At 40.0% G+C, this 24,796-nt stretch overlaps 2 protein-coding genes across 3 annotated transcripts in view; one reads left to right on the top strand and one right to left on the bottom strand.

Annotated features, from left to right (window-relative positions):
• The window catches only part of LOC123515236 (5-methylcytosine rRNA methyltransferase NSUN4-like), a 23,705-nt gene extending 20,941 nt beyond the window's left edge, over positions 1-2,764 (top strand). Inside the window, exon 11 of the mRNA XM_045273819.1 lies at positions 2,512-2,764. The gene's annotated coding sequence lies outside the window, so the exon portion shown is untranslated. The remainder of the gene's footprint in view (positions 1-2,511) is intronic.
• Positions 1-12,837, bottom strand: part of LOC123515237 (thioredoxin-related transmembrane protein 1-like) — a 20,280-nt gene extending 7,443 nt beyond the window's left edge. The window contains exons 1-7 of one of the 2 annotated variants that reach the window (XM_045273823.1): positions 12,708-12,837; positions 11,690-11,780; positions 10,572-10,803; positions 8,939-9,100; positions 8,300-8,456; positions 2,552-2,671; positions 398-490 (exon numbers count right to left, since the gene is read on the bottom strand). In XM_045273823.1, coding sequence (XP_045129758.1) covers positions 398-490; positions 2,552-2,671; positions 8,300-8,456; positions 8,939-9,100; positions 10,572-10,762 — 723 coding nt within the window. In that variant the 5' untranslated portion in view covers positions 10,763-10,803; positions 11,690-11,780; positions 12,708-12,837. The remainder of the gene's footprint in view (positions 1-397; positions 491-2,551; positions 2,672-8,299; positions 8,457-8,938; positions 9,101-10,571; positions 10,804-11,689; positions 11,781-12,707) is intronic. The other variant, XM_045273822.1, reaches the window with a different exon arrangement.
• Positions 12,838-24,796: the final 11,959 nt, after the last annotated feature.

The raw sequence follows: 24,796 nt of genomic DNA on the forward strand, positions 1-24,796 counted from the left end.
TGAGGCTTCCAGCACGAGCTGTCCAGAGGGAGTCCTGGGCAACCACCTCCAGTACGCTGGTGCACGTGCCTCGATCACACTCGTGGCAGCACCAGCGATCTTACACAGCCAGACTGTGGAATGCATTCACGGCAGCGACAAGTGACACACAAACAATGACGCTACAGCAAGTGAAAGTGGCTGCTCACAGGTGGCGAAAAACACAATCTCCCACTCTGGCACTGTGTTAATTTAGTAGAATAAGTTATTATGTAAAAAAAACTTTCATTCACGTATATTTATGTTTTACATTTAAGTCTTTTCAAAGAGCAACACAATAAAACGTGTTACTTTAAGCCCTTATATATTAGTTTAAAAAGAGAGAGAGAGAGAGAGATATTATTGGTGTATCTCTTACATCATCATCTGCCTTCTGTCCAGCACTGGTGACAACAGTAGATGGTCCTGGTGCTTTTGGCGGGAACACAAAATCAATGATGCACACCAAAATCTGAAAGCAAGTTTAATTATATAATCTAAATATTAAAAAGCTATTACAAGTGTAAAGTGTATAGTCACTCATTACAGATTGGATAAGTGAAGCAGAAACAACAGCGGAAAAAAATTATAGATGAATAAAAATGAAAACAAAATTAATTAAAAAAAGCAAAATTTTTTTGAGCTTCACCACCACCTTATTTGTAGCTATTTATAGTATCATTGCTTTTTAAGCATCATTCCTTCCAGTACATATGGAGGATGTTCAAAAGTCCACATACTTCCATGTGTCTCTGCATTTCAATTTTAGCATTCTTGTGTAAGAGCACAGCCATTCCAATTATTATAACAAGCTTAGTGTCGACCAGGGAAGATCGGACCATCCAACGAACCGGTACAATTCAGACCGCCTCATTCTTATTTACAATAAATTCATATATAAATTTCTTTTTGAAGTTTTGAGCATTTCACGATAAAAAGTAACTATTTTCACATTTCTTGTGTAGGTTTGATAAAAAAAAAAAAAAATCGATACGGGAAAGAAATTACAATTATATGACTGAAAGCACTGAATCGTAGCCAAAAAAAAAAGTGCGGCAAAGTTTGTTTACCAAATCAGCGGTTTCGGCAAACTTTGTTGTGGCGGTCAGACGCGGCTAACTATCCTCTTCCAAATTGATGATTATACAGTGTTTTACCTCTACTTTAACATGATGTCATCAGCTAACTATCCTCTTTCAAATTGATGATTATACAGTGTTTTACCTCTACTTTAACATGATTTCATCAGCAATACTTTATTTAGCTTCGTTTTCTCACAATTAACGCTCACTTTTTGGTTCAATTTACCCCGGTAAGGAAAATGCGGCCAGGGGAAATCTGGTACTTTTTAGTGCGCAATTGTTTATATTTTGAGAATATGCATTAATATTTTGCCCTGTGCCATCTTTGGCTTATAAAGGGGATTGCTTAGACTCATTATATACCCAATAATGATTATTAGGATAATTAGGGTAATTTAGGGAAATTTTTAAAGACTATAAGCCTATAAAGGACTTCAAAAAGCTAGGAATTGTCTGCTCACACACACTACAGGCTAGCGAGCAATAGCCAGCTCAATAATCTATAGAAAAATTCATGTTGAAACCAATGAGCAGTATTTTTATACAAAAAATCAGCTCCCTGTTGCTCGCTAGCCTGCAGAGTGGGAAGGAAAATTAACGTGACCAGTCTTTTGACACCCTGAGCCTATACCCTGTTTTTACTCAGCTGATCCTCTTTCGTCTGCTAGGAGTGCCCATTAGTAATATATATGCATATAATCTGCTTATTATATGCTTATGTATCACTTCATAGGGACCTTATAAAAGTACCTTTCACATTCAGAATAAATAATCTTACTGAATACAATAACTTCAAGTGTTACACCAAAACATTGGCTAAAGTAGCCAAGTAAATGAGTAGGCTATGTAGTCTATGAGTAACAGTTTTTTGTTCTACACTGTTTCTTGCCATTGATTTTGTTATTTTGAATGTGAAAGGCTCAATGTTTATGAAATAAAACTTAATTTTTTTGAGGAATTATATCCATTTATATATATATATATATATATATATATATATATATATATATATATATATATATATATATATATATATATATTTTTTTTCATTTATAAAGGGTGGTTCAAATTACCCCATGGGTGGTTCAGTTTACCCTGGTGCAGGGGGGATTCACATTAACCCATTTTTTTGATAATTGTGAACTACACTTATTACTTCAAAGCTGAAGAATCTGCTATGAATGATTTTTTTTTTTTTTTTTTTTTTTGTTAGTGATTTAAAGGCAATAACTTGCTTATGTATTCATAAAATTTTTGTATGCTTATCTTAATAAATGTGGGAACAGTATCAAAGTTTGTCAAAACCTGGTCCAAATTACCCCGGTCGACACTACTGTTAAATATTTTCAGCACTCAAACATGTGCTTTTTATAGCAATCTATATACCATATTGAAAATCATCTCCTTACAGTTATCAAGTACATTCTCCAGTCAAACTAAATGATACCTACCAGGCCAAGGAGTGCACCGACCAGGATGGTGGCAAGGGCAAACACTAAGTAGGAGCCCCAGGTGGGCAGGCCATATTCCTCCACCAGCACAGAGTGGACTGAGCGCAGCACCATAGACAGCTGGGAGAAAACGCATCACAAGTTAGGATAAAAGCCATAATAGCAACTGGTATTTGAAGTTTAAATGAGAAGAATAAAGTTGTTATAAAAATTTGAAGATATTTTATTATATACTTCATGTTAAGAATTTGTTTGATTTCATACATGACAGCCAAACACATTGGTTTCTGATCATATGATGAATAATGAACTAAAGTGAACACTAAGTGAAGCAATCAAAGAAGTATTTATACTGTTAGAATTAGTAGTGTCTGCCAATGTAACAGCTAGACACATCTGCCACTAGACAAGAGCACAATCCTGAAATGTGAACATTCATACAAAAAAACACACTCAATCTTTAAATTCTATCTAAACATTTCAGCTTCTGTTTGCGAAAGAAGAAAATAAATTAACAAAACACATTTTAATAAACAGAAGCTATTTTGAAAACTTTCCAGCCAGTCTGTTAACAATGACCCAAAACCTTTCACTCTCTGCTGCTGATCCAACACATATGTTTGCATGTTATACTTTTGCTTTTAGCTGCATGGGATTTTGACAAGGGAAGAACATGGCATCTCAAATTCTGCAATGAATACTTTTTTTTTTTTTTTTTTTTTTACATTACAAGGGCACTGGCCAAGGGCAAACAAAGTGTTGGAAAAAAAAAATCCCGCTGGTTGCCAGGCCCTGTTAAGAGGAAAGTAGAAAGAGAAAAAACAAAAAAATCTAAAAGGAGGGTCCAGTTAACGTAAGAGGTGTCTTGACACTCCTCTTTTGAAAGAGTTTAAGTCATAGGCAGGTGGAAATACAGACACAGGTAGAGAGTTCCAGAGTTTACCAGTGTAGGGAATGAAGGAGTGAAGATACTGGTTAACTCTTGCATTAGGAAGATGGACAGAATAGGGATGAGAAGAAGTAGAGAGTCTTGTGCAGCGAGGCCGCAGGAGGGGAAGGCATGCAGTTAGCAAGTTCAGAAGAGCAGACAGCATGAAAACAGCGGTAGAAGACAGATAAAGATGCAACATTGCGGCGGTGACTTAAAGAATCAAGACAGTCAGTTAGAGGAGAAGAGTTGATAAGACGAAAAGCTTTAGATTCCACCTTGTTTAGTAAAGCTGTGTGTGGATCCCCAGACATGAGAGCCATACTCCATACACGGGCGGATAAGGCCCTTGTACAGAGCAAGCAGCTGGGAGGGAGAGAAAATGGACGAAGACGCCATAGGACACCTAACTTCTTGGAAGCTGATTTAGCAAGAGTAGAGATGTGAAATTTCCAGTTTAGATTTTTAGTGAAGGATAGACCGAGTGTGTTTAATGTAGAGGAGAGGGAAGTTGAGTGTTATTGAAGAAGAGAGGATAGTTGTCTGGAAGGTTATGTCGAGTAGATAGTTGTAGAAATTGAGTTTTTGAGGCATTGAACAAAACCAGGTTTTCTCTGCCCCAATCAGAAACAAGTGAAAGATCAGAAGTTAGGCGTCCTATAGCATCTCGCCTTGAGTCATTTAATTGTTGTTGGGTTGGGCGTCTGTTGAACGCTGTTGAATAATGCAGGGTGGTATCATCAGCATAGGAGTGGATAGGGCATTGAGTCAGATTTAGGAGATCATTGATGAATAATAGAAAGAGAGTGGGTGATAGGACAGAACCCTGTGGAACACCACTGTTGATAGTTTTAGGGAAGAACAGTGACCGTCTACTACAGCAGCAATAGAACGATCGGAAAGGAAACTGGAGATGAAGGTACAGAGAGAAGGATAGAATCCGTAGGAGGGTAGTTTAGAAATTAAAGATTTGTGCCAGACTCTATCGAAGGCTTTCGATATGTCAAGGCCGACAGCAAAGGTTTCACCGAAGTCCCTAAAGAGGATGACCAAGATTCAGTTAGGAAAGTAAGAAGATCACCAGTAGATCTGCCTTTACGGAAACCATACTGGCAATCAGAGAGAAGGTTGTGAGCTGATAGATGCCTCATTATCTTCCTATTAAGGATAGACTCAAAGGCTTTAGAAAGGCAGGAAATCAAAGCTATAGGGCGGTAGTTAGAAGGATTGGAGTGGTCACCTTTTTTAGGGACAGGTTGAATGTGAGCAAACTTCCAGCAAGAAGGATAAATAGAAGTAGAGAGACACAGATGAAAGAGTTTGACCAGGCAGTGAGCGAGTTCGGAAGCACAGTTTTTGAGAACAACAGGAGGGACTCCATCCGGACCGTAAGCCTTCCGAGAATCAAGGCCAGAGAGGGCCAGGAAAACGTCTTTATAAAGAATTTTAATTTTAGGGATGAAGTAGTCAGAGGGTGGAGGAGTAGGAGGAATATGCCCAGAATCATCCAAAGTTGAGTTGGTAGCAAAGGTTTGAGCGAAGAGTTCAGCTTTAGAAAAAGAAGAGACAGCTGTAGAGCCATCTGGATGAAGTAAAGGAGGGAAAGACGAAGAAGTAAAGTTGTTAGAGATATTATTGGCTAGATGCCAGAAATCTCGAGAGGAGTTAGAATTGGAAAGACTTTGACATTTTCTATTGATGAAAGAGTTTTTAGTAAGTTGGAGAATAGATTTGGCATGATTACGGGCAGAAATATATAGGGCATGAGTTTCAGCAGTTGGATTATTGAATGCTTAGCCTTAGACAGTTACAACCCATTCCAAGACAGATGCACACACAAAACATTATGTGATATTCAACTACCAAAACAAATGGCTCTAAAAGTAATAATTTTGAAATCTATCAGAAATGGAATGTTTTTTGAAACACAGCACATAACTTTTTAAATGAGTACAAAACATCTTTCCTGAAACTGCTATACCAGCAATACCAGACACATCTCAAGTTAGCATTCTCAAATTGGGCAAACAGTGCTGTGTTTTCATAACGGTGAAATCAATTAAGGTTTAAAGGCAGATGAACGATGAATGTTATGCACTTCTGCTTAGGTTACAGTAAAATGTACCTCCTACACCAAGTACTATTCAGTGATCTGTTGCTCTAAGAACTTAAGAAAAGAGAGTTGTAAGAAGTTATTACTAGACCTAACATAAAACTTAACTGACTATTTCTACCTTTCACCCTCCATAAATTTACCCATCTTTTTTATAGCTCCCTAATGACTCAGCAATAACAATGGAATTGTTAAACCTATTCCATGCATTTTTTAAACATTACCTACATATCATAATAGATCAATTGTATTGGTCTATTCACCGATTTACCATGTCAAAGTCCTCTTAAGAGATATTCCCTTTTTTTTTTTTTTTTGTCTTCTACACTGGAGGTCAGAGCGGAAGGCATGAAAGGGACCATGGCTTCCACTCTGACCAAATTTCATTCATCCCTTCTTAACTCTTAAACATACGGCGGGATTTGCTGTGTCGCTATCTGACAATTCTAGTAGCCAAAGTAGATGATGTGTTTCCTTAGTCAACGTTCGCCTGTGGTTCATGTGCTTGAATTTGAATTTTCTTTTACCCCCCCTCACGCCCCCTTTTTGTGGATGCATGAGCTTACCATTGTGCCTTGTTACTACCTATTATGGGACCTAGGCAACTAATTAGTAAAAGGCCCAAATCTCAGTCATTTGTGCCTTAGTGAGGGAGAATAAGTCAAATCAAGAAATTGCCGCAAACACTGGTATAGCTCTCAGAACTGTTCAATGTTGGACCAAAATTTATCGTGAGGGAGGAAGAGACACTTCACCACCACCTTACAAACATGAAAGGGCGTAAGCGCAGTGTGAGCTAGATAACGCTGAACATTATTCGAAGACAGCTTGAGGCCAACCCTCGCATACACAGCAATGAACTTAAGACCAGGAACACTTTATGCTGGCCGGGGTGATTGAATGGACTGTGCGGAGATGTGTGAAAGGCAACATGTGATACTGGAGTTGCCGCGCAGTTTCAAAACCTTGCTTCAGACATGGTCACCGTAACAGTAGACTTGCACTTTTGTGTCTCAGCACAAAGATTGGGACTTAGGTAAGTGGTGTAGGGTACTTTGGTTAGATAAGGCAAGCTTTCAGACAACCAGAGAAACCGTGTGTACCACAGACCCGGTAGTAACTGTTACGATCCACACTACACAACACACATTAAAACCAAGATTCTTTGATGGTCTGGGGTTGTTTTTTTACTATGGTCTTGGAAAATTAGTGTTTTTGCCTAAGAATGTTCGTATGAACCAAAATAACTACTTCGAGCTAATTCTAGATGAGTAAGATAAGTGCATGGAAAAGTGCAATGCTGATACCTTCATGCAAGATGGTGCACTGTGCCATACAGCAAAGTTAATTGTTGACTGGTTCTGCAATGTCAGCCTTTTAAAACCTTGGCCCGCAAATTCGCCAGACCTTAACCCTGTAGAAAATCTCTGGGCGTACATAAAACTGAAGCTAAAGGAGAGATACCTCCTCTCTCCCATGCCTCTTAGCCACTATTCAGGACATATGGGACAATATTGATGCTTAGTATCTCCACCACCGGGATGATTCACTTCCCAAGGACTTGAAAAGGTCAAGAAGGCATGAGGGCACCCTATCAATTACTAGTTTAGGTGAATACCCTCATTGAAACATATTTTCTGTGTCATTAATCTCTTTCACAGGATGTCGCAGGTACCGCACCTTCTGCTCTGACTAGCTGTGTATATCAATGACTTAAAAATGTGGCACATAATCCATCCACAAATGTCACCTTGAAATGTAATGCACACAATTATTTAACAGAATAAGTGAGTGGTGAGTGTATATAACAATACTGTACTTTGGAATGCAAGTTTTCCTGGTGTCACTTGTAAACAATGATCTAGTTAAATAAAACAGAATGAAATGACCACATCTAGGCACAGAAGGGCTTTGTATAATAGCTGCCAGTAATTTTATCAATGATTTTGAATAAAATGTATAGATGTTTATAATAAATAGAGAACAATGCTGGTTGTTATATAGTTTAATTATCTCTGAAAACAAAACTAAAATAAAAAAAAATGTTACCCTAAACTATTTGACCCACATACTCTTCACATGTCAATTTCAACTGTTAACAAATTTCTAATGTTAATTTCTTTATATCATTATATCTTTCATACCCGGAATGAGCTTGTTCTGAGTTTCTCGTGACAGCCTTTATATAGAATGATCAAAAGGAAAACAAAATACTGTGTAAACTAGCATAACCTAATTGTTTTTGGCAAATCAATAAAGTACTCCTTTGCCTTGACTGTGAATTCTATATTGCATTTAGTGAAGTGCTGATCAACAGTTTATGTGCTGCTGTACAGAAAGTGTGACATGGAAAAACATGTATGAATTACTTACCCAGCTTGATAGTTTTCTAATTTTAACCTTTTCAATGGAAGGAAAATAAATATATTTTCACAAGTGAAATCCATATTTTCCATGTTACACACTAGAAACCATGATTTTCATGATCTTAAAGTTTACTCTATCATAAGCTTGCATATATATATATATATATATATATATATATATATATATATATATATATATATATATATATATATATATATATATATATGTACAGTGCAGTCTTGTTGCACATAGCTAACTGTATTCAATATCAGCACTCACAAAATTATGATTACTGTATTGACTCAAAATTGTGCTTGGGGAAACAAAGCCCTTTCTGTACCTTAAAGAACTGAGCCACAATGGACATCTGCATTGAGGCTGGAGACTTCCAAGCAGGAACTTCTTCCACCTCCTCCCAGCGCTTCTCCTCAATGAAGCTCATGAACTCATCTTTGTCCCTTGAGCCACGGTACTGCCGGAATACCCCATCCTTCACACTGCAGGGCAACGTGGATAAGCATGAGACATCTTCAGGTTCACATCACAAAAAGCATGTAGTATCAATATTTCATTCATAAAGCTAACATATATAAGGGGAAAGAGAGAGAGAGAGAGAGAGAGAGAGAGAGAGAGAGAGAGAGAGAGAGAGAGAGAGAGAGAGAGAGAGAGAGAGAGAGAGAGAGAGAGAGAGAAAGTCTTTTGTGTTTAAAAATCTAATAAGTAAAAACATTTGTTATGTGTGAGAATCATATGGCAAGCCAGGGAACTTTTGCAAATTTTGTCCTCAGTGCCAGGGATGTGAAACTTGCTAAATTTAAACCGTTTTTTGACATTATTGAATTATCAATACAGCTGACTACTTGCTACATTCAACTATTAAGGTTCAAATAGTGTCTCATGCCAATTTTATCCTTCCTTTAGCTTAATAAAAAAATTCCAAGGTCTTCAGTTTGCTGTCATCTTATCCACTTGGCCTTACTGGTAGATGGTAGGGAGAGCAGTGACCATGAAGCGGCCAGAGAGTCCAGGCGAGGTGGTGACGTCCACTTGGCCTACAGAGATACCTAAGTCATCGCTCCAACTTGCAAAGTCTGCCCAGATTGGCTTGAGGGCCTTGCATGCTGGACACCAGGGAGCAAAGCTGAAAAAAAAAAAAAAAAAGTATCCAGTATTTAAGAGGTTATAGTCACACAAAAATATGCCTATAGTACTACAGAAATATGATGATAATGAAAATAAAATTACATAATTTTTAGTAACCATCAATCTACAGAAAACACACCTACAATAACAATATTCTACATCTGCAATAAATTTACCATATATTTTCTAACTTTAACAATCATATCACAGAATGATGAGAAATTCCATTCATTGTTATGTGGCTAAAACTAGCAAGGTAATGACTTTGACTTGCATTTCAAAGTGACTGAAGGACAGCAGTTGGGAGTTCCACTGAGACTTGCCACCATTGGCTGAGAGACTAAATTTCTGGTTAGACTCAGCAAGGGTTCTCAACCTTTTTCTCGTTATGAAGCCCTTAAGTTGTGCAACCATCTACCTGAACCCCCAGTAATCTGACATCAAACAGAGTGACAATTTAATGACTGACACTAACTCAATATGCAATGGTACCGCAAAGGATATTATTAGATCAGCCATCTAAGTACCACTGGAAATCTTGTGAACCCATGGAGATTTACAAACCCCAGGTTGAGAACCCCTTGGTTAGAGTTATCTTTGAAGTGCATCTCCCTGTAAGTGGCTAATATAATGACATACGTACAACTACTGTAAATCTGGGATTGTCCAGACAGTGGTGAAACTCCTACAGGTATTTTATGGTAGCATATCAGCTTTTCCTACTCTAAAACCCTTTCTTTTGGTCAAGTCCTATAGCTTGATGCAAACTTGGAGATAAATAATGAAAATGGAAGAATTGTATGAAACTACATTTTCACCTAATTAAGCTGTGTCCTAATTATACACAGATGACATAATAAACCTTGCATGTCATCTGCTAAACAAATGTGGGATTCCCTGAACACCTGGTGAGTCCCACACACCTGGTGGACCTAATACATTGAGAGAACATAACAACAATGCCTGCTGCAGCTCACTGCTTTACTGCTGAATGGTACTGAAGCAAAACTGGAAGTCGAGGCAATGCCAGCCACCATATTTAAAATATTATCTATACAGTTAAAAACAAACAGATAAACTCAATTTCAACTAAATATGCTGGCAATTCTGACTCATCCCTAACTTAACTGATGGCAAACCATCACAATATCTATGCCATGCATATCCGTCCATCCATTCATTCTCAGGAACACAAGGACGAGGAAATCATAAATTAATCATACAATCATCGTGAAAGGGCCACGTAGGAAGAAAAACCCTGACCAGTGAAACTAATAGGGACTGACGGCTCCCATTCCCCCGGCCATGAGAACTGCCCTAACACACCCTCAGTACCCTGGTGGCAGGACATGCAGGCACCAGGTAAGAGGACCAGTAATGGGGATGATCAGGTAGGCGGGTGGCAGGTCGACGGAGCTACCACCACCACCGCCACCGCCACCGGAAGATAACCATTCCACCATACTTACAACTCAACCATCCACTCCCCCTCCAGCATTTGGTGCCAGTTGTCTTCATCGAGGTCTATCACGCTGGACTTCGCCGAAATCTGGGTAATTAGGAGGGAAATAAGCAGTGAGATGAGGAGCGTGCCTCTCCGCCTGTCAGCCGCCATGGTGGTGGTGATGTCACGCCCAAACAATACGTTCCCGGCCTCCATTGGTCCGCTCGCCGCTAGTTTCCCGCCTTCGTTTTCAATCCCTAGCAAGGACAAGAGAACCTAAGGGAAAATACATAATACTACCAAGCCAATATCTGGAGTCTAGCATACTCTTTTAATTTTCTAATAATGGCGTAAGACTCCCTGCTATCCTTGCTCTGCCCGCCCCAAAACGCTGATTTTGTAATGATTTCCCGCCTTCATTTCAATCTTTAGAAGAACTCGGGATCATGAGAAGAGCAGCAAAAAGCCACCAGAAGCACCTCGTGGTAGTTTAGCTGACTTAATATAAGAGGACAAATAAATTTCAGCTTCTTGCTCTTTCCGCCGCTCATTTCCAGCTTTCATTTTCAATCTCCAATGACGTGAAGACAACTCAGGAGTAAAGAAAAGCCGAAAAACCCCCACCAAACATACTCATGGCAGTCTAGCATCCCTATTTAACTCCTAATAAGAACATGAGCATTTAGTGAAGCTGCAACAACCTTTCTGGTTTACTTGTCATAATTAATAACAACAACAACAACAACAATAATAATAATAATAATAATAATAATAATGATAATAAGAAGAAGAACAATAAAAGAAGGTACATTGCTTCCAAGCCACCTCAGTCCACAGGTCCTCGCCCTAGTCCTAAACATGTCCCGCTTTCAACAACATGAGATTATACGAAGAAATGGAAAAAAAAAAAGTTACCATAAGGAGTCCAACATCTCTTATTAACTTCAAATAATATAGCTGTTCTCACTACTTTCAATCATCCGAGGTGCTCACTCCGGACATACCTAACGTTTCTTTACAGTTACTACGTAATACATTTATTAATATGTCGCGTGAGGCATACGTGTCTGCCAAGGAAACTTAACCAGTACTATACTTATATGGGTCTTAAGTAAACGAATGCATTTCCCCCCTCCTCTTTACCAGCAGGGTGTGGCGAGTTGTACGGTCCACCGACTGATGCAGCGGTGAGGTCATGCGGCCCTAATGAACTCTAGAACAGCCCCAAGGAGTGCTGTGAGGGTGAAGAATATACTGTAATATATAAAACCATACTAATGAAAAAAATTATATACGGTAATTAGCTTGTTTGACATATACATTATTCAAACAATACATACACTGTTATTACTTAAATATTACATCACCAACAAGGCACTGCATCATTTAAAATCCAAGTATCACATGCATAAGCATAAGTGCATCAATTACTATGCATGTCGACAATTTGCTGAATCATTTAAAATCAATTATCATGGTGACTAACTGAATGAGAGATGCTTGGAAAAGAGATGAACAACGTTAATATTGAAAACTTCAGCATTCTTCATACATTTACGGAGGCGCTACTGTAGATGTCAACATTTCATAAATCATGCAAAATCCTCCAACATAAAAAAGTTACAAGGATGACTTCACTAAATGAGACACGCTGGGAAACGGGATGAGTCGAGATGATCAGAGGTTAAGCGAGGGTGAGGCATGAGCTGGGGGCACCTAACGGGACACTGGAGGTCAGTTCACTGTGGTGACCCAGCCTGGGGCATCCCTCTCCCCCTCAGCACATGCCAGCCAGCGGGGGCATGGGGTAGCACGGAATGGAGCAGGGAGAGAGGAGGAGGAAGAAATGTCACTGGCGTGAATTTATTGAACAGTGTATATGAATTATGTTAAATGTAATCTGACGGAAACTAAACTGAATAAAAGGAAAACAAATAGTGTGATGATAACACACACACACACACACACACACACACGTATCAAACGACCATCTCTCCCGTCCTATTTCCTCTAAAAAAAATCTTTACTTATTCCATATCCCTATGCATGGTCAATTAAGAACAGAAAAAAAAAATAATAATATCAAGAATAAACAGGACAAATCAATATCAACCCAAAAGAAATAGATCAAAGAAACAAACAGTATTCCCTTCTCGCTCACGGTCACACATCTGTCCATCTGTCATATCACGTAGTAAATATAGCAGCTCTCCCAGCCAGGCGCACTGCAGCGGGTGGCGGGGCAGCTGCAGCCCGTCACCAGGCTGGGCACACACTGCACCTGCTGCCCTCAGGCCCTGAACAATGTTACCAGTGTGTGAGGAACGGAGCTATCAGAATAACGTTTCTCTCTCTCTCTCTCTCTCTCTCTCTCTCTCTCTCTCTCTCTTATTCCTGTGTTCACATTAATTTATTCTTTTACCATCATGTTTCATCTGTTTATTTCATGCGGTGTGTGTGTGTGTGTGTGTGTGTGTGTGTGTGTGTGTGTGTGTGTGTGTGTGTGTGTGTGTGGACTATACTTTTGTGAGTGCCTTCTTTTCGGTATGGTTGTAAATATTTCCCTTTATTTGTGATAGTGTTGTGTTTGCTTTGATTGGCGTTTTGTACTTTTACTTCTAATAATTTAATATTATTCGTGCTTATTTTGAATTGATATCATTTTTAATCTTTTGGACATACGTAATGCATGTTTTTCTTTTTGGACTGTTGCTGTTTTATCTATCATAGTATCGAAAAAGCTTTTGTATAGTGGACACAATGTAATGGAGCTTTCATAAGAGAGAATGGCGTAGAACAGGCGAAGTTATGAGAGCAACGATAATGAGAGTGAACGATTTAACGAGGAACTGGTTGAGTTGACGGGGAAAGTGACTGTCTCTATAGAAGCAGACAGACAGATACCAGAAGAAGTAAAGTTAGCAAGCGGAGAGGTCAAACAATGCACGTGGAGAGAAGAAGAAGAAGAAGAAGAGAAATGACATAAAGAGTGAGTGACCGAATGGCGGAAGTAACTGACAGGGAAAAAATAACTGGGAATGGAGGGTAAACAGAAAAGGGAATAGGAGAGGGATGGAAGAATTGTTACCGTGACAAGAGTGGCAGGTGAGATCAATAATTTAGCAGGTGCTGAAAAGGAATGTACGCTTTTCTTTTCGTTCCTTCTCTCTTCCTCCCTCCTTCCTTACTTCGTTTCTTCCCTGCATCCCGTCTCTCCCTTTATTTATTCTTTCTCTCCTTTCTACCTACTTTCCTTTATGCTTTCTTCCCTTTCTTCTTACTGCGTTTTTTACTTTCTCTCTTTTCTTCCTTCCTTCCTTTCTTGCCTTTTATCTTTCTTCATTCATTTTACCATCAAGTGGTGAACTAAGAAGGAAAGCAGGTGTGGCAGAAGAATAGGTATGGAAGGAAAATGAGGAGCAGAGTTAACGTTAAGTATTCGAGTGAGAAGAAGGGGAGGAAGAGGAGGAACAAGAGGGCGTAAAGTGGATATCAGATAGATTAATGGATAAAAAAAAAACTGCGCAAAGAACACAGTGGCGGAGATATACATGGCAGAAGATAAGCGAAAGAAGTTAGAAGTGTATGGTACACAAAGAAAGGGTTAATATATTTTGAGGTCAATCGAAACCAGTAAACTTTTTCTTTTTCTATAAATATAAGTTTTGGAAGCAGCATATTGAGTGCTTTCCTGTAAATGTACGTATTTCGTGCCCTTATTCAGACTCCTTAATGAAAAAAATATAAATATAAATAATAAACAAACAAGAATGGACAGTAAAGAGGAAAAACAAATAATTGTTTGTTAACGTTACAGTGGTAGCAAAACACCACATTTTTCAAACAAATAACAACACGAATTTGAAATGAAAAGCAACCTTCATTCAAAAGAAAAGAAATAACAATATATATATATATATATATATATATATATATATATATATATATATATATATATATATATATATATATATATATAAGATGTAATCTTTCAGTCTTCCCAAGCGTTGCTCTTTCCCTTTCCCATGCTCAGGAGAGATCAAGCAAGTACTTTTTGTCAGCACTCCAGTCAGCGCCCTTCACCTCCTGCTCGTGCCTTGCTCCTGGAAGGTCGGGTCAGGGAGGTGGAGGAAGATGCCCTAGGTAACTGTGAGATGTCGATAAAAAAGCAGTCGTCTGTTTCGCCTTCCTGGCAACTACTCATCCAATATCCACCTTGCTTGAGGCAAAAGTTTTGCTTGTATTATGAAATGCTTTGATTTCTCATCATAACTACTTTCTAAAGCAGTAGAGATGACGACTCGGCTTCTAATACGTATTTTCCCTGTTAAACAATAACTTGAATCAGAATAAGATGCTCTTAAAACCTTTCAGTAACTTATAAATAGTGAAGACAAAGTTGTGAAACGTTTGAGAACACAGTCTTTCACTCACTTCCTTGCCTTTGTGAGTTATGATTGTCTAAAGATTTTAAAAAAATCACCACATGTTACTTAATACCTGACAGTAGTTCCTGCCAGTATTCTTTACAACCGTTTACTTTTTTTTATGAACTGAATTATGATTCCTCAAATTAAAAGAAAAGAAAAAAACATAATATTTGAAATTATTTCCTGCCTTTCTCCGGATATCCTTTATTTATCCTTGCAACCTACTACGACCAAACCTTCAAAACTACGCATGCGTCACACAGCTCCTTTCCTGTCGTTCCCTCTCCGCACCTGTCTCAATGAAGGTCTCCAGTCACTCATCATTTGCATAGAATAGCAGCCCCATCCAGTTCGTGGCCTGACGGAGGGCTGCGTCACGGACCTCAATTGCGCCACTTGCAAGGAACCGTTCCGTCATCCTGAATCCCGGACGTTATATAATGTTGAGAGTGGATGAGGGAGGGACAGAGGAAGGGCGAAGGCGACGACTTGGGCTGGACAGTAATGATGATGACGATGGTGATAGACAAGGCACTAACACTATCTCCAGGTAGTACATGGACTGCCAATACATTCAATACACGCTGCACGGAAAGTTTGAAGTTTTACAGCATTTGTCTCAGTTATCTGGTCAGGATGATCCCTGTGTTTTACGTGGACAGAGCTGGCGGGCGATGCTGAATGTGACGGGGAGCTCCATTGACGTCTGCAAGTAACGGTGCTGAAATGTGGACGGGCCAACTAACACACACATACACACACACACACACACACACACACACACACACACGATTCCATTCCATCTCTCTCTCTCTCTCTCTCTCTCTCTCTCTCTCTCTCTCTCTCTCTCTCTCTCACCGTTGAAACAAGGACGTACTAGTGAAACTTTCCTTGTCAAGCCAGTTTTTCCTGTCATATTTGCCCTCCCTTCCTCTCCCATCAACCCCCATCTCTCTCTCTCTCTCTCTCTCTCTCTCTCTCTCTCTCTCTCTCTCTCTCTCTCTCTCTCTCCGTGAACGTGAGTGCGGGAGAACCGGGAAGCCTTGAGTGACTCATTTAAGTGAAACTCGTCTGTATGAGAGAGGGAGAGGGAAAAAGAGAAACAGGTTGCTTTGCTGGTCACCCACCTCGCGGCGCGCAGCCCTGGGAGGACCGCAGGAGAGAGAGAGAGAGAGAGAGAGAGAGAGAGAGAGAGAGAGAGAGAGAGAGAGAGAGAGAGAGAGAGAGAGAGAGTCACGCCAGGTATTTCTGTCCACAAAACATAAGGAGGAAGTTGAGTAATGCCTTTCGTTTCTTGATCTCCGTGACTCACCCTCAGACTTCAGATCTTTGTGGTTTTCCGTAAGGCTCCAAAGATTTGCTCGTGACTCTCCGTATTACCTGCCTTGTTATTCTGGCCATCAACGCGTTTGAAATTCTTAACTTTAATTTAATTCTCCAAGCACCTCCCAAGTTCGTGCAGGTAATTTAGAAGTGATCGTATTACATGTTCAAGACACAGTATCAACTCCGAGAAGAGAGGTGGGCTGGGAAATAGAATACTGCCGAAAATGTTTGTTGGTTGTCATAATGCTATTTTTTCCTCCTAGGAGTTAATCTTGGGGGCTCTATGAATATAAATGAAAAATTATCATACCGTCTAAAACTTATAGACAATATTATTTCATTACGGATAATTGCACAGAAGTCACAGAAGTTACAGAGTGCTCACTGATTTAAATAGATATATCTTCAGGCAATCTTAAAACCAAGCAATAAATAGTAGAGATAGATGGATTACCCCTGAAAGATCCGTCCTTACAAACGGAAATGGACAGACTGTTGAATATAAACAGTACTTGATTCAAAATATACACTTCAGTCATAAAAGCGAAGGCAACGTAATAATAGCGTAGATGCGAAGGACGTTTGGTGTGTGGAGGTAATGAAGATGTGTCACGATATATTAAACGTCATTATGCTTGAGACATGAAGTGCTTATACGAGTGTGACTTATGATGACAACTACCGTGAATAAGATGACGACGATAAGGAATAAAACGACAATGGTGAATAAGACGAAGATGATGGCAAAAAAAGAAAGGGAACAACGACTTCGTACAACTTTTTGTGACTGGTACACGTCAAACATCCTGACACGGAAGTCGCCCACTCAGTTGATTTTTAAAGACGACTCAAGGATGCTCTGTTCTCGGCGTGAGGACCTGGCGGTGATGTGCCGGGAGCAAGGCCAACACACATACTGTAGTTGTTTTACTGGATGCGTTACAGCCCAGTACTTGGCTAAAAATATATGTAAGTGAAATGAAGAAGTAGCTCAAAGGAAGCATGTCTGGAGGGCCAGGAGGGTGGTCTTAAAGGAAGCGTATTTGGAGGGCCAGGAGGGCCCGGCCAGGACATTAGGGCTTCTGCATGTATATACAACGTGTCACTTTACATAATCTGAGAGAGGGTGTGGTCTTTTCACCGTTCCTGTGCATCATCTTTCATTATTTCTCCGCACGAAGAACTCAGTTAAGGCAGGTGAGTGTCTGTCACCGAGTCCCATTACACCAAATGTACAATGCGTGCAAACGTTTCCTTGGACGAGGTCCCGCTAGCACTTCTTATTTAGGTAGAGGCGTGGCCAAGGCCATCCTTTTTATAGCATTTTTTAATCAAACCCACGAAATCAAGACAAGCACTAAGAGATACTGGAATACGGACCTGCTAAAGCCTGAACACTGATGTGACGCTAAGTGTGCTCTTGCGTAAGGCGGCGATATGTTGAGCTATAAGACTACTATAATGCTCCTGAAGTTAACTATATCGAGTTTGTTGTGTAATTCACTGTTTGATCTGCTGCAGTCTCTGACGAGACAGCCAGACGTTACCCTACGGAACGAGATCAGAGCTCATTGTTTCCGATCTTGGGATAGGCCTGAGACCAGGCACACACCACACACCGGGACAACAAGGTCACAACTTCTCGATTTACATCCCGTACCTACTCACTGCTAGGTGAACAGGGGCTACACGTGAAAGGAGACACACCCAAATATCTCCGCCTGGCCGGGGAATCGAACCCCGGTCATCTGGCTTGTGAAGCCAGCGCTCTAACCGCTGAGCTACCGGGCCATATGTGTGTGTGTGTGTGTGTGTGTGTGTGTGTAATATATATATATATATATATATATATATATATATATATATATATATATATATATATATATATATCTATCTATCTATCTATCTATCTATATATATATATATATATATATATATATATATATATATATATATATATATATATATATATATATATACACGTAGAATTTTTAGATCATACAATATAAATGGAACTTTTGCATGCGCTCCGCTCCTTACCTAGACTCAGCTTGGCGGAGAGGCGCGGCAGCCAATGTCAGTCACTGTTTATGATAAATAAGTTGAGTAATTTTTTTCCCTTCTGACTAAAACAAACCACAATCAGGCGGATATTTACGATGCATATAACATGAGTGAAGTCAGAACACGCCGTCCGTGGCGCGGCGCTCCCTCCACCCAACACAGCGGGGATGGGGAGGGGCCTTGAGATGAACCTTGGCTGCCATGTTGAATGAGTGGCGACCTGCGGCGGCGGACAGTTACTGATAAACATAAAGACTCACTGCCAGGCTAGCGAGTGCTGGGGAAAATAAGGTATGGCTATTCTACTCTCTCTCTCTCTCTCTCTCTCTCTCTCTCTCTCTGACCATGACCGCGCTGGACCCACAACACAGAGGTGCTGGAGGCGACGTCTGCAGGAGGGTAATGAAGGTCCTTCCTTATTTCTTTCCTTGTGAGTCTTAGTAGTGTTGATGTAGATGCTGCTGATGATGGTGATGATTTCTGCGGAAGCAACAGTATCATTAAATGATTTATATATTGTCAGAGTAAGTTAATAAAAAATAAAACAAATCAGAGAGAGAGAGAGAGAGAGAGAGAGAGAGAGAGAGAGAGAGAGAGAGAGAGAGAGAGAGAGAGAGAGAGAGAGAGAGAGAGGAATGCATAATACAGATTGAGTAAGATACATAAGTAAGGGGAAGGAGAAGACAAGAAAGAGGTGCACAAGTAAGGAATGAGTGAAAGTGAGGCGGAGAAACTGCGCAAAAGCAAAGACGAAGAAGAAATAAAAAAAAACGAGAGAAAAGGGGGAAAAAATATGGTTCGTGGTGTTGGGAGAGAAAAAAGTAAAAGAGGATCGTAAGAAGTAAACAAAATGAGACTTGATAATAACCGAATAAAGGCAAGGCATAGTGAGAGAGAGAGAGAGAGAGAGAGAGAGAGAGAGAGAGAGAGAGAGAGAGAGAGTGAGAGCCGTGGGGACATAACGGGAACTGAGGTCAAAGCTGCCCACCACCACCACCACCACCACCACCTGCACCGCTATCACCGCAGTTTTTCATCATTCCTTGCGTCATCGATGTCTCTTTATCTCCCGGCTTTCCATTACTCTTACACACGCCTGCTACCTTGAGAGAGAGAGAGAGAGAGAGAGAGAGAGAGAGAGAGAGAGAGAGAGAGAGTAAACACACTTACACGCACACACACGTAACTCAAGCATACATTCTCGTGCTCTCCTGTGCCAACTTCACTCTCTTGACGTATCCCCAAGGCGCGCCTGAAAAAGTTAGCGAGGTTTCAGGGTCACACATTTAGGGTAAGGCAGCTCGAGGGTCCTGGTCACAGCTCCCTCCTCCTCTCCCCCTTCTCCCCTTAGCCAAGCCGCTAGCACCTACCCAGTCAGCCAGCCAGCCAGACCAGAATAGCTCAGCCCTTTCAGGTAATATTTGTGTAACCTGGATGACTTGAATTTGGTGCTGTTTCTTATTCGTTTGCTGATTTTATTCTAGCATTTTCATTTTTTTTTTGAATTTGTTTTAATTTCGTTCTTTCTTTTCTTTGTGGTATTAATTGGTTTGTGCCAGTCTGTGTGTGTGTATTCGCATGTAGTTTAGCCTGTTTGTTTCTTTCTACTTTTCTGTGTATCCGTTTGTTTTATATCTGTATGTCTGTCTGCTCTCTCTCTCTCTCTCTCTCTCTCTCTCTCTCTCTCTCTCTCTCTCTCTCTGATCCCCCTCCACCCTAAATACTTTCTTCCTTAGTCTCTTGGACACATTCACTCTCATCTTCGTTCATTTATACTTTTTTTCTTAACCCAAGATGAAAACGAAACCGCTGGGCAGACAGCTTCAGGGATTGGCCTTTATTTACAAACATCTATCTCATTTCCTTGACTCTCGCTGCTTACAAAAGTCTTATCTTTTTACTGTACAAGGTTGACACACCCCTGTACACACGTCACACATGTCACTCAAGAGTCAGCGGCCTCTGTTCCTGGCCATCCTTCACCTTACAGACAGATAACCTCAAACAACCTTAGCGGAACACCTGCCTCTTCCCTCCTTCATTTACACGAGCGCTTCACCTGGCGGGGAATGTGTTCATCTACATAATTTCTAACTATCCCTTGTGGCGGCGAAGGCTCAGTTTTACAGTTCCTCTTTTATAGATCATTGCTTGTAGGATCAACAACCTGTTTATCCGGGGTGGACTTTGAAGGACTGCTGGAGACGACAGGGATTCAGTAGCTGCGCGCTGAGTCACCCTAGTATGTGAGGCTCTCAGTGGGGAAGGTTTTCTTACATTTATGTCAACACACACTTGTCTGTTGGGATATAAATGAGTAACCTTAAACCTGCTTGTCTTGTTAATCGCTGCGACACCCTCAGCTGCCTGCATGCAAGCCAATAGCACTAAGCGTTACCATCAGTTTGCCAGCGAAAGTGGTCAGTGGAGGTAGTTTGTACGCTCTGATGCTCCTAGTCCGTATATGTCAAGGTCCCTGATAACATCTTCGCAAAAGTACAATGATAAACACGTGCTAGACTCATCCATTAATTCTGAACTACTTTAGGTTAGACTGAGTTAATGACAGGATTCATCTTCGTCAAAACGTGCTGGCCAGTTTGCTGCAAGACTCGGATCTATAAAGGCATTGTGACTGATCGACTGGATGTTTCTTGACTTCCTTCAGAGTCCCTAGAACAGATAACTTTTATTTATTGATTTATCTATCAATACATTTTTTGTTGGTGCTCTAAACAAGGAAAACAAAGCTGGAAAAATCCATTGTAGGTTCTAGTTCAAAGGCAGGTCCAAATTACATTATGAAGTGTCCTGAATCATTTTCTTGGTCTGGTTCCCGCTACCACTGGCCTGCGGGGGAAGCCACTGACAATATGGACCGGATTACTCGCTTCACTGCCAGACAAATTCTCCATTATTCATGGATAACCTCTTAGCTATCTATTTCAGCACTAAAGTTTCCTAAATACTTAGATTAGAAAAGACAAAAAGTGATTTCCTATTCGATTTTTCTTTGTGTGTGTGTGTGTCCATGCTAATAACTTTTCATGTTTTAACTTATGTTCAAATATATTTAACTTGATCTGTTTATAAATCTAGTGAGCTGTTTGTTTATTGACTTGTTTGTTTTCTTTATAGTAGTCTGCATGTTGACCAAGGAAGACCATAGCAAGGATGCACTGAGTAACTGTCATTTGATCCTTTCAGAACTTCACCTTGTCGACAGCCACAGTCTCGGTCAACAGCCGAGTAACCTTCCGTCAGTCATGAGTCTCTCTTTAAAATCTTTCAATTGCCAGGTTTTTATTACGCTGTGGTGGTGGTGGTGGTGTTAACATTTTCCTTATAGTGATGGTGGTAAAGGTGCTAGTGACAATATTTTCTTTGTGGTGCTGGTGATGGTGGTGATTTTTGTGATCTGTGGTGGTGGTGGTGATGGTAACAGTACTTCTTTTATCAAGTGGCAATGACGGCAATTAAATATTTAACCAGATAACAATGGTGAAGGTTGCGTATGCATGGTTTATCTTGCAAGCTAACGCATATGAATTACCCTCATAAAAAATTATAGACCTGACGCTGTGCTGGGACGACACACACACACACACACACACACACACACACACACACACACACACCTAGGCTATCGCCCCTCCCCTACAAGGTCGCGCGGGGGCAGGTGGGAGTGCCCGGGGCCATCCGTTCTTCACTTGTTGTCTAGATCCAAAATTTGAACAAAAACGCATCGAGATCAAGCGGGTTGGTTCTTCTAAGGTTTTAAATGATTTAAACAGAGGGTGTCCTCTCCATCAGCCATCATTTTGTATTTTATCTATTTTTTATCAACTTTTTCTTTTTTGCTATTGTAATTTTCCTCTGTGCTGCTTCACTGGAGCGGAACGAGCGAGTGTTTTTATCCCGGCAGTCTGATCCACGTATCATCTGAATCGTCGAGGGTTTATCTTCTTCAAGGTCCTTACAAACGACTTTTAATTAAGGGATATGTGTTTATACGTACATGCATATTTATTTTTTTCCCTCCCGTGGCTAGCGGTGGTGAGGAGGTTTCAGGTGTGGGTGTGTGGGCGGGATAACGGTGAGAGGAGGCGCTGGTGGTAGCTGGTGAAGAATGACGCTGTTAAGGTGAGGAGTGAATGTTGCCATGGTGATTGTTAATTAACTTATACGTAAAAGTTCAAGCCCTCGTCAATATAAGGCTTTATTCAGCACTAAGTAACAGAAAGGTATGAACTGAGCAGACGCCATTACACAACTGGTTTAATTAAGCCGCAGGGGTGAATCTGAACTATATACTCGTACACGGAACGAAATAACGAATCCAGACTCAGTGGTTCACGAATGCATAACAGTTCCGAATCATCACACCTAAAATGACTGTTCTGCATGGAGCTAAAGGTCACGGTAGCTGATGCAGATGACGCTGGTGAGAAGTTAATGCTGTTATTGTGGGTGTTAACTCAGAGGACAGTCTTGTATGGTAGTAAAGGTGACTGTTTTCTGAGGGAAGGAGAATAAATATTGAACGTATTAGTAACATGTTAATAATGCGTGATATTTTTTCCTTTGTCCTAGATAGACAGATGACACCTTTGTTGTTTTTAGAGGAAGATATTTTTCTATTATCTAGCTATTTATTTACTTATTATACATGTCAGGGAGACTGTCCAAGGGCACAACAAGCCTAAAAAAATACATAGATAAAAATAAGGCTCGCTAAAACCGCCGCTCCTCCCCCCACCTCAATAAAAAAAGAAGAAGAAAAAGAAGACAAAAAAAAAGAAGCAGAAGAAGAAAGAAGAAGAAGAAGAAAAAGAAGAAAAAAAGAAGAAGAGGAAGAAGAAAAAGGAAAAGAAGAAGAAGAAGAAGAAGAAGAAGAAGAAGAAGAAGAAGAAGAAGAAGAAGAAGAAGAAGAAGAAGAAGAAGAAGAAGAAGAAGATGAAGAAGAAGAAGAAGAAGAAGAAGAAGAAGAAGAAGAAGAAGAAGAAGAAAGAAGATGAGGAAGAAGAAGAAAAGAAGAAGAAGAAGAAGAAGAAGAAAAAGAAGATGAGGAAGAAGAAGAAAAGAAGAAGAAAAAAAATATAATAATAATAATAAGATGGGGATGATGATGAAGAAGATGAAGAAGAAGAAGCAGCAGGAGGAGAATAAGGAGAATCAGCCAATTAAGTTTTTTGAAGTGTGCTGATCATGCAGAACGGATTTTTTTTTTTTCATAATCCCAACAGTCAGCTGCTAATTTTCCCCCTTGATGAAGAAACCAATTCTAAACTTACATTTCCTGACTGTGCCTTAGTTGAGATTAATGTGGCGATGGTGACACTGCCTCATGTTCTGAAATACTCTAAGACTCTAAGCTGATTCATTTTTAAAAGTAAAAGAGATGATTAATAAAGTTTTCATGATGTTTTCTCCTGTAGGTGATGCAGAACACTTATTTTACCTTTACCTATCCTAGAAACTCCCTTGAAAACTCCGTCAGCTTCCACTTGAGACTGTTATGACTATTGGAATCAAAGCACTGAATCACTTTTGAAAATTCTGATAACTACTACGAGAGACTGATATAAAAATTGGAGATGAGATTTCTTTCTTTTTTCTTTTTTTAATGCAGGAGAGGAAATTGGCCAAGGGCAACAAAAAATGTAAAAAAAAGGTCCACTGGGTTGCTAGTTCCTTTAAAGATCGTAAGAATTATCAAGAAGTAAGGGATAAATGTTTTGAAACCTCCCTCTTAAAAGAAGTCAAGTCGAAGGAAGATGGAAATATAGGAGCAGGTATAGGGAGTGCCAGAGTTTACAAGAGAAAAGTATGGATGACTGCGAGGAATACTTTGAAAACAGGGATAACTTTAAGAGACATACACATGTAAAATCATTGAAGCTGAAACACAGAAGCATTCTTGAAATCTTTTATATACAATTTGTCCACAAAACTGTACACATAAAACTAATAACAACATCATATATTCTGAACATACAATACACCACGAACGCAAAAAACACACATTTCTACATTACGAGCTTCAACAAGTCTTTTCACGTCACCTTCACTGATATAATAAAAAAAACATGAAACTGCGCCTTGAAAAATCAACAGTTACGGCAATAACATACTTTCTGAAACTACAAGGGACTATGAACGCAAAAAAGTAACATACAGTTTCTCATTTCTACGTCTCCAGCTTCAGAGATGGGTGATCATGGCGGGATGTGGGAAGCGGGCCACGTGAGGCTGGCTGTGTTAGACAAGGACACGTGAGGCACACTTCACTACAAAGGCAGGCCGAGGTAGGCTATACTGCGTAGGCCAGATGAGGTAGGGTACTGTGTGCTATTTGGTGCTGTGATACGTTGCCCACAAGTCGCGTGAGACAGGTTGTGGTGTATAAGAATAGTTAGTTTGGTTTAGG

Source organism: Portunus trituberculatus, chromosome 38 (assembly GCF_017591435.1).
Source record: "Portunus trituberculatus isolate SZX2019 chromosome 38, ASM1759143v1, whole genome shotgun sequence".
Taxonomy (NCBI): domain Eukaryota; kingdom Metazoa; phylum Arthropoda; class Malacostraca; order Decapoda; family Portunidae; genus Portunus; species Portunus trituberculatus.